The following is a 10590-nucleotide window of genomic DNA, read 5'->3' as shown; positions in this document are numbered from 1 at the left end:
CCAGCTGTCAGAGACTCAATGTGGTCTCTGACAGTACTGAAGGACCCACAGGTGGGCTGAAGAACACATACGTGGGATGTTCTTTTCTGGGTTAGACCCAAATATGTGTGGGTCTGGATGAAGCTGGACCCAAACCGAGGAGAGGAGAGAACGAGCCAAGAAGACAGAGTCCTGCTCCAGTGGATCTGATCCAAAGAACAAAAAGACAGTATGCAGCAGCGCCAGATCCTCTCTGAGGAGCTGGACCGGTCCTGGTCCCGGAGAGCCAGAGTGACGCAGGGTTTCCAACCCCGAGGCCACATGTGTAAAACGTTTAGAAGTGTCCAAGAGAGTCCAATCTAAAGGCAGGACCGGCTCCAAGAAGGTCAGGGTTCCCTCAGTCCTCCTGAGGCACAAACAAAGGCTTTGTTTAACACACAGTCTGCTTCTACTGCGAACAACAGATGTAGCCGCACCTACTTCCTGTTAAGGTGCATTCACAACAAACGCAACAAATATATTTTGCATGGGGCGCCAGGATAGCACAGTGGTAAAGTTGGCGCCCCACGTATGGAGGCAGCATCCTCGGCCCTGGGTTTTGAGTCTGACCGGCAGCCCTTTCTGCAATGTCATCCCCCATTTCTCTCTCCCCTTTCACTCTCACTCACTCTCAATAAGAGGCAAAAATAAATACAAATACCATTACATTTTGAAAAAGTATATTCCACATTGTGTTATATTACAGCCTTATTCCAAAATGTATTAAATTCACCTTTTTCCAAAAAAATCTAGACACAATACTCCATAATGACAAAGTGAAAAAAAGCTTGTTTGAAATTTTTGCAAATTTATTCAAAATAAAGAACGGAAATATAACATATACATAAGTATTCACAGCCTTTGCTCAATACTTTTGTTGCAGCACCCTTGGCACCAATTACAGCCTCAAGTCTTTTGGAGTATGATGCTACAAGCTTGGCACACCTCGTTTTGGGCAGTTTCTCCCATTCTTCTTTGCAGGACCTCTCAAGCTCCATCAGGTTGGATGGAGAGTGTCGGTGCACAGCCATTTTCAGATCTCTCCAGAGACGTTCAATCAGGTTCAAGTCTGGGTTCTGGCTGGGCCACTCAAGGACATTCACAGAGTTGTCCCATAGCCCCTCCTTTGTTATCTTGGCTGTGTTCTTCGGGTCGTGTCCTGTTATAAGATGAACCTCCACCCCAGTCTGAGGTCTAGAGCGCTCTGGAGCAGGTTTTCATCAAGGTTGTCTCATTCATCTTTCCCTCAATCCTGACTTGTCTCCCAGTTCCTGCCACTGAAAATCTTCCCCACAGCATGATGCTGCCCCCACCATGCCTAAATGTATGGGTTAGTATTGACCAGGTGATGAGCGGTGCCTGGTTTCCTCCAGACATGACGCTTGGCATTGTGTGTCTTCCGTCTGGCCACTCTACCATACAGGCCTGATTGGTGGAGTGCTGCGGAGATGGTTGTCCTTCTAACCATCTCAAAGATGATCAGTGGAAACAGGATGCACCTGAGCTCAATTTTGAGTGTCATGGCAAAGGCTGCAAATACTATATGTACGTGTGATTTTCACGTGTGAAAGTGAAGCGCTGTGAATACTTTCCAGATGCACTGTATATAAAGCATTTATATATAGCAGCGTCAGGATTTTCAGAAAAGCATTTTGAGCGTGCTTTTGGGGCTCACGATGGTCTGGACACGGACAGACAGACAGAACTTGGGTCCTCACCCATTCGTCCTCCCCCGCTCCCTCTCCTCCCCCTCCGGCCGGCTGACTGCTGCCTGCGTCCGCTTTGTTCGCCATGATCTTGTCCGTCCACGATGCTCCGGCCTCGCTGTCTCCGGCAAAGTTACACCTGGTCACCGTGCCGCTGTCAACTCGGGCCAACGAGCCTGCAAGAGATGAGGGACGGAGGTTCAACGGACAGGAACCAGGATCTGGTCGCCAGACATGATGGACATAAAACTACATCAGGCAGCCGTGTGTCGTATGAACATTTAAATCTCCAACAGATCTGTAATGTTACTCTGTCCCAGTGATGCTCGAGTCGTTTCACGAGTGACCTGAACTTGCCCGATGATGTCATTAAACCCGCCCGTGATCCAACTCCGCCTCTGTGTCCGTTCTCCACTCAGGCAGCGATCTGGGGTCAGATTAGAGTCATCTGACAGATCGTATTTGACTAATGTGTGGTTACATTTTATTTTAACTGACCAATCACAGGCCTGAAAGCTCATTTCCTGTCAGAGGTTGATGAAGGATAGAAAAAGTAAACTCACATTTCATTCCTGTCCCCCTGCAGAGGTGAACACGGGGACGTAATCTATATGAGGGGCCCCTGTGGCTTTGAGAAGGGGGGGGCTCTTATGAAGTCTGAAAACAAATTAGAGAGCTCAGATCCGATCTGGCCTTGTTGTTTCCTCCAGACTTCTGGCTCTGAACTGGGACCCTGAAGCTCCGTGGACTTAAAGGCCCATACCGGCGTACTGAAGGTGATTGCAGCGTTTATACTCAACTCTCACTTTCAGTTAGAAGTTAGAAACTCAGTTAGAAACTCATTTCTTGTGAGGAACTACTTTTCCAGGCGTAATAACATTCTTGACTCTGTTGTTATTGACAGCTCAGAGGGTGGAGCCAAAGTATAAAGGAGGTCAACGATTGGCTGAAAGTTACACCTTGAGCTTGTGTGAGTTTCAGGCTTGTACTGATATGACTCAACAGTCATAAGTGAACAATGTCCAAGTCCTCCCAGTACGTCTTATATACATACTGGGAGTGTTGGGAACCTGGTCTCTGACCAGGATCCTCTTCTCGAAGTTGAATTGTGGATCCTAAACCAACGTTGAGCCGTTTCTCATTCAAGCCTGTTCATCTCACCACTTCCTGGTTACAACGTCCAATCAGAGACAGAGAACTGTTGACCAATGGGATGCGGCTGTGGGATCATGTGTTTAGACTGGGATAGTCCTTTAAAGGGGGCAAGAACTAGACTGTGATAGTCCTTTAAAGAGGGTCAGAACTAGACTGTGATGGTAATACAGACTCACATATGAAAGGACTGTCTCCTCTGGTCTTCAGACGTACATCCTGTCCCGTTTCCAGCTCCGTCTGGTCCATCTGGGACTCGGGGTACCAGAAGGCCCAGGTCCCGCTGGGTCGGTACTTGTCTGTGATCTTCAGGAACTCGGGTTTGTTCACCGCCGCTGACAGCTGCTCCTCCGACAGGCAGTCGGACTCACCTTTAGCTTCCAGCTCTGAGGACAGGAAGTAGAGAATTTCTCATAGACTTCTATACAACCACAGGAGTCGCCCCCTGGTGGCCAGCAGAGAGAACGCAGCTACATGGATGCAGAATGGCGGTGGGGGAGGAGACTCTCTACTCACTGTAGGAGGACATGAGGAAGCCCGTGTTGACCTTCTTCGTGTCGCTGAAGTTTGGCTCGATCTCCTTCCTGTCGCCGTCGAACTTCCTGCGGTGGATGCGGCTCGGTTTGATGTACAGCACATAGAACCGGACCTGCGAGGCCGGAACACAAGCGGAGCTTAAGTTCTCTTGGCCAGGTGCTGGTTAGTCGGTCCAACATGATAAAACTCACTGAAGGCCTGAAAACACACCGAGTCCGTTTTTTTTGCTCCAACATCCACCCCCCCCCCCCAGGATCCTCATGGTTCCTGGAGCCCCCCTAGGATCCTCCTTGTTCCTGACGCCCCCCCCAGGATCGGATGGACCCAATATTATAGTCTCCCTCACTGCTGGACAACTCCTTCTCGTGTCGTTTTGGGAATTAAGGGAAGGTTTCTGTGCATAACTCATTTCATCAGATGATGGACTAAAGAAACGGACTCAGTGTGTGAAGGCCTGAAGACCCGACTGGCACCTTCTGGTCGTTGCCATCAGTGACCACATGTCTGGAAAAGTCCAGCAGCTTCCCCTGCAGGAGGACCCCCGGGCCGCTGAGGAACCAGGACACACCAGGTATTAAAATCATATATACATGTTTTTATCTTTAAGCAGAGTATTGATGTGGCGATCGATCCCAAAATATAGATACTTCCAATCCCAACGTTTCCTGTTTGATGATTTATTAAAACAATAACAAAATATCTCAACTCTAGTCATTTGGGGTAAATTGTTTTTTTATAATAAGGGGAACAGAAAGTAACTACTATCAGCAGGGAAATTCCAGGTGATAGGAGCTAATTCTCCTTCCGTCTGTCACTGTCATGTGACACACTTCAACACCTGAACCAATCAGAACGGTCCTGACATTTCCTGCAAGTATGCGAAAGAAATATACATTAGAAGTTCATTTACATGAAGAGTCTGGTACATATGACCAGAGGATAAAAAGGGCTATGAATTGTTATTATTATTATTAATTATTAAACACTGATCACTACGTCTAACACTAGAAACACCTTTAATCACATGGGTGGAACCATATTTCTCTTATATGGAAACAGAATCAGAATAAGAAAATCTATTAATCTTCTCAGGGAAGTTGCGTTGTGACTTTTAACCATGGTTAATTGTTGTAAACTTAAATAAGAAATATAATAGTAACAAGTATCGGTAATATCGGTGTTGGTATCGGTGCTAGCAGTCTGGGTTTGACTGGTATCGGACCGGAAATAAGTGAGGTTTATGATTTATTAACTGCTGACTTAATAGCTCTGATCACTTCTAACTAACTGCGCCGTTTCAACAAACTAAAACCTGGTCTGGTATCAGGACCAGCGGTCCGGTCTGATCCAGTTCGCCATTCTGTATCTGACCCACCTCTCGTAGGCGGACGGGGACCAGACCAGCGACTCCTTGTGAACTGGTTTGTTCTGTAAACTCGAGTTCTGGTAAATACGGCTCATCTTTCAGAACCCGTCCGGGACCAGGTCTCCTTTTCCGAGGTTTTCTTTCTTTACTGACTTCCTATTCCTGGAGCCGCGCGGCGGAGGAGCGTTCGGTTCAAACGCGGGTTGCGCCCGATTGGGGCGGAGATAGTAATCGAATATATTTTATATAATATATAGTTATAGATATGTATATATTATCTATGCTGGTTTGTTCTGTAAACACGAGTTCTGGTAGATCCGGCTAATCTTTCAGAACCCGTCCGGGACCAGGTCTCCTTTTGAGGTTTTCCTTCTTCCATGACTTCCTATTCCTACAGCGGTGCGGCGGAGGAGCGTTGGGTTCAAACGCGGGCTGCGCCCCAATGGGTGCGGAGATAGGGATCGAATATATGATATATAATATCATATAATAATCCATCCATCCATTTTCTACCGCTTATCCTGTATTCAGGGTTGCGGGGGGGGGGGCTGGAGCCAATCCCAGCTGTCATTGGGCGAAGGCAGGGTACACCCTGGACAGGACGCCAGTCTATCACAGGGCCGACATGTAGAGACAAACAACCATTCACGCTCACATTCACACCTACGGGCAATTTAGAGTCACCAATGAACCTATCCCCTCATATAATAATAATAATAATAATAATAATAATAATATACACATATATACACACACACATATATATATATATACACACACACACACACAGAGAGAGAGAGAAAGAGAGAGAGAGAAACACAAAACGCATAGAAACACAAACATTGTAGTAAAACCTTCATTATGTCATCATGTTCCAAGTCTGAAGACTTTATTCCATAAACCCAGTTTAAACGTCCCCTTAGTTCAGGAGGATCTACTTCCTGCTGTTACCCACAATGCCTCTCTCTGTATCCTCCACTCCGTCTGACTCGTTTGGCACTTTGTTCTGGTTTCACCCTTTGAGGCTCTGCAGATAGAGAGGGGCTCGGATTTCAGAGCTCATTTAGTGTTCGTGGACTCTGGAGGTCCAGGGTCCACATCACAGGTGGTCCGGGAGGTCCGGTCCAGTCTCCTGGTCTGCATCGAAAAAGTAAAAGTTCCACTCTGTTGAAGCTCATTATGTTACCATGGAAACCCTGATGATGCTGAACGGATCAGCTGACAGCAGCCAGCATCATCGTTAACAGGTGTCTAGGACCACCGAGTTTTAGGGTCCTTTGGTTCTTGTTCACAGTATGCATTGAGAAGAACAGGACCCTTAACTAATACCAAAACCAGTTGAGTACTTCATGGGTTTCCCATCATGAGCTCCCTAATCAGCGGCACACTGCACTGCGCTCAAACACTGGTAAACGCTGATGACACCGTCCCCCAGACTGTGGAGGCGGTGCCATGGTGGCACTCACCCTCCAGTCCCCCTCCAGTCCCCCTCCCCACCTATGTTGAGGTCTATAAACGTTAACCTTTAACACTTTAATTTCCTCTGGAGCTTGAACATCGTTGCAAACTGGAGGAAACGTCGGTCAGAAATACTACGGTCAGCCGTCAAACATAATCAAACATTCGGTCGTACTTGGCTCCTCCGTCTCAACATCTTCTGTACAGTCTGTGGAGCCAACACCATCAGACACTGACAGTACTGCTAGCACCTCCATATAAGCTTGTGGCATCAGGAGAAACTTTCATCTGCACCTTCTTGTGAATGTGAACAGCGGTGTCGGACTCTCTGGGAAACGTAGTTTTGCAGGATATTCTATCTCAAACATCTAAACAAAGTAATGATTATGATGAGTACCGAGGGAGTAGCGGCCCAACTTGATGCCAAGCCAGATGTTTCTGCGTTGAGTAGGGCCCCCCGGGGCCTCCACCTCGTACAGACGCTCCAGATGTTCCTGGTGCTGCTGCAGGAAGCTCCGGCACACTGAAACACACTAGCTGTTAGAGATGCAGATCATTGTCGCTACACCGGATCATCATGGCGACGAGTCGGGGGATGGAGATTAAAGTAACAAAGCAGGATGTGATTTTTATTCGTTTGATCTGCTGTGAAAACATGAATAAATCACCAGCGAGTGCACTCGGGGACGAACACGTCCAGGTCATTATGTTCGTTGTTTCAGTTATACAGAAACACTGCAGGAAATATGCTTTCTTCTGCCAAATATGATAATCAGGAAATGAAGAGAGGGAGGAAGAGGACAAGTAAACAGAGAGGAACCTCGGCTGACCTGCCGCCATGCTGGAGGACAACGGAGCGCTGACACCCACGAATGCCTCCGTGGAGAAGGAGGAGCAGAAGTCCTGCAGCAGTAAGAGGCCCAGGCCCTTCCTCCTCCAAGTCCTCCGCACCAGGACTGAGTCCAGAACCGGCAACAGGTAGCAGCGGCTGCTCCAGCCGTCACACAGGCTGCCTGTAACCCACGACAACCATCACACAGGCTGCCTGTAACCTCGACAACAGGCAGCAGAGCACTGACTAGCATCACAAGTATCATTATTAAAAGGTATCGTCATTACAATTTAAAGGAACTCAAACCATGTTTTAGAAAATATTTATGGTAACAGCCATTTAATGTTCTTAAAGTCACAAACAGACTGCATGGAAGACGTGGATGTAGCACAAGTGATGTCTCCCACTGGTTGTTTTACTGCCACATTTTGGCCGTTGCCATCTTGGTTTTTTCATAATACATTACTTTAAACAACGTAACATAGCCCCGCCCCTAAAGCATTCCCTGCTTTCTGGTCTGTTTGACTCTAAATGGACCATAATTGACAAAATGAACATCATGCTGGATTGAAGCAGACTTTAAACTAGAGATTGAGACCATACACTCATGTTAACAATGTTTAGAGAATTAGGGTCATTTTCTCATAGACTTCGTTGCCCCCTGGTGGCCAGCAGAGAGAATGCCTGCCTCCATCCTACCTTTGGGTTTGATGGTGTAGAAGCCGACTGCCTGGCAGTCTCTCCAGACCAGCTTGCAGGTCTCTGTGGGGGGGTGCAGGGAGAACAGCGCCTCCTCCTGGGAGGACCGGTCCACCACCCGACTGAGCAGGAACACGATCACCCTCTCCACCATCGACTGCACCTGGGAATTGTTCATGTGAACGAAACAGCACGGAAGTCAAATTGACCTTCCTTAGAACCAACATTGTTCAGACAACGCTGTTGGTTTCAGTGTCTTTAATGACAAACAGCTGCATATTTTGTTAAACAGGTGAACTATATGCTGAGTGTTGATCTCGAGGGTTAAAAAGGTTATGTAAGCCCCTGTTAAGACCCTGTAGGAGCCTGGTGTGTTGCATTGAACCAGTAAAAGCTCAGTTACCGTAATCAGACCTCTTCTGGACTCGCTGGATGTCCGTAACACATCCTCCACAGACCACCACCTCTGGTGCAGGTACAGGGCCACCACTAGGGGGAGAGGAGGGAGCATCAGTCCTGGTCTCTAATGGGGTCTGATAACGACAGTGAGCCGGGTCCCAAACCTTGTTCTGGATCATCAGGAGGGTGAAGGGCCAGCAGTGAACAGCTGGGCTGGTCATCCTCAAACAGCTGCAGACGCCGCACGCTGTTTCCTGTAATCGCCACCTGAGCAGACAGGAAGAGCGCTACATTCATTCTCCTGCACTTCCATTTGCAACTAGTTATGTGACCATATGAAAAGTCCATGTCTCAAATAAGATTCACTGTTTATCCCTATAATCATCAAAATATATATTATATTATTATAACGTCTTAAATGGCACCAAAACACCCTTTAAATGTTAAGAAACCATATTGTTCTGTTATTTAAGTGAAAAACAATCAAATAATCTTAATTAAGACTATCATAAATCATGGGATCTATTTCTCACTCCACTATGACGGCAGCTCGACCTCCAGTGACACGATATTTATGATGATCCCAATAATGGATCTAAGGTCCAGACCCACGAGGCCTAGCTGGTCTGTACTGAGCCCAGGACTGGGGAGGGGGGACCCTGACAGCTGGATCTTGCAGACACTCCTGCCTGAGCTTATCAAGTAGTACCTTAGAGGTCGGAGATAACTCGAACCAGTCTTCGTTAGGGGGTCTGGACACCAGAGAGGAGAGGTAGTGTTCGGATGTGGATGTCAGGTCAGAGTCCTCCACAGCTGGGAGGTCTATGGGGAACATGGTCTGTAGAGAGGGACACAGCTGTTACACATGTTCCAGGGTTTAAAGGCACGGAACAGCAACACTACAGTTCCCAGACTGCACTGGGAGGAAACCATCATCATGTGTTTTTGTCAAAACAAAAATGTGTCCATGTAAACTAAGATCGTTCCGCCACTGGTTGCCTCGCTACAGGATTTACGGTAATCAGATACAGCATTTACGGTAATCAGATACAGGAGTTACGGTAATCTGCGATTGGCGTTGTGGTTATCAACTACAGGAGTCACGGTAAATAGCGCTGCATTTAGTTAAATATTCACTTTTATGTTTGATAGATGAGATTAGTTCAGTTAAAAGGTAGAAACTTTATACGCGTCATAAACAACTATGCACTTTAACTCAAAACACAAATTGGTGATTGAGGAAACGCTCGTGAGACTGTTACGTGTTGAATGAAACGTGATGTATGAAGCGTTAAACTGGGCTATTACTAAACACGGCTGAGCAACAAAGACACCAATACCCATAAAGCCCCGCGGGGCCACTCATAACAAACACGTGTAGGATTATCGTTAATATTACTCTTAACGAATTTACACGTCACCTGAAGGAGCAGAGCGTCCTGCTCCACCTGTCTGTCTGTGCCCTCAGTGAACCGCCGTGTTCCATGTATCCTGCAGCGCCCCCTTCTGGTAGGACATTGCGTCACTATTCTGCGAGCTACATGACAGGTACTCTTCAAAATAAAAGCACGCGATTCGCTTAAAAAAACCTACCAACATTGAACTAATCAATTGAGTTTTATTCACATCGAACAGACATCACTAATCTGTACAGCATGTGTACAGAATAATTACAATAATTAAACTATTACTAAAATATAATTAGTCATAACGCAAAAATGATATAGCCTATTTATAAGCAGAAATAATAGTAGAACAATTATTACTACAAATTCTAACAGCAGCACATAATAGAATGATACTATTGCAGCTGAGGCTGGACACATGTCAACATAATAATAATAATAATAATAATAATAATAATAATAATAATAATAATAATAATATCTGCTGGAGCCGATCCCAGCGGTCACTGGGCGAAGGCAGGGTACACCCTGGACAGGACGCCAGTATAACAATAATAAAAGTGACCATTCTGTAGTATATAAGTTCTGCTGAACGGTGAGAGACGAACAGAGAAAATTTGAATATTAAAGGTCCCATATTATGAAAAACACGTTTTCTCTATACCAACCTATAAACGGGTCCTCCCTGAGCCTGTCAACTCCCAGAATGAGGAAAACAAGCGACTCCTGCATGGTCTCTGCAGCCCACCCACTGGTACAACGGCGCTCCTACAGGCTGTTCAGATTCAGCTCCCATCGCTATATACGTAGAAAAAGGGAGTCATTTGCATAGGCCATGATAGAAGATATCCGAGAAGGGGCATTCATCACCGAGGTGAAGTTCAGTGTGTCCTGCAGCAGAGAGACAGTAGTGAGATAGCAGTGTCGCTCAGAGCTAGACACGCAAATTGCTCTGTTGTTGGTTGTGCAAATCAACATAAGTTTTTATATTTTTTTGACCCAGCTGTAGAAGAACAA

The 10590-nt window shown here is 46.4% G+C and overlaps 3 protein-coding genes across 4 annotated transcripts in view; all 3 read right to left on the bottom strand.

Moving 5' to 3' along the window:
- The window catches only part of chka (choline kinase alpha), a 130224-nt gene that overhangs the window by 46363 nt on the left and 73271 nt on the right, over positions 1–10590 (bottom strand). The gene's annotated exons all lie outside the window — the stretch shown is intronic.
- Positions 125–5113, bottom strand: arpin (actin related protein 2/3 complex inhibitor). Its single transcript, XM_084017414.1, has 6 exons — positions 4789–5113; positions 3887–3962; positions 3393–3525; positions 3056–3262; positions 1737–1900; positions 125–385 (listed from the first exon to the last, which is right to left on the bottom strand). Exons 1-6 carry the CDS (start codon positions 4872–4874, stop codon positions 377–379), a joined length of 675 nt encoding a protein of 224 aa, XP_083873540.1. The 5' UTR covers positions 4875–5113; the 3' UTR covers positions 125–376.
- Positions 5625–9664, bottom strand: fam169b (family with sequence similarity 169 member B). Of its 2 annotated transcripts, none has more exons than XM_084017413.1 (8): positions 9582–9664; positions 8877–9005; positions 8332–8434; positions 8172–8257; positions 7769–7931; positions 7068–7250; positions 6635–6760; positions 5625–5916 (listed from the first exon to the last, which is right to left on the bottom strand). In XM_084017413.1, exons 2-8 carry the CDS (start codon positions 9000–9002, stop codon positions 5879–5881), a joined length of 825 nt encoding a protein of 274 aa, XP_083873539.1. In that variant the 5' UTR covers positions 9003–9005; positions 9582–9664; the 3' UTR covers positions 5625–5878. The 2 variants fall into 2 exon arrangements, with proteins under 2 accessions (XP_083873539.1, XP_083873538.1); XM_084017412.1 differs by having other exon boundaries at positions 9589–9662.

This window comes from Eutrigla gurnardus (assembly GCF_963514095.1).
Source record: "Eutrigla gurnardus genome assembly, chromosome: 9".
Taxonomy (NCBI): domain Eukaryota; kingdom Metazoa; phylum Chordata; class Actinopteri; order Perciformes; family Triglidae; genus Eutrigla; species Eutrigla gurnardus.
This window is presented reverse-complemented; position numbering and strand designations above follow the sequence as displayed.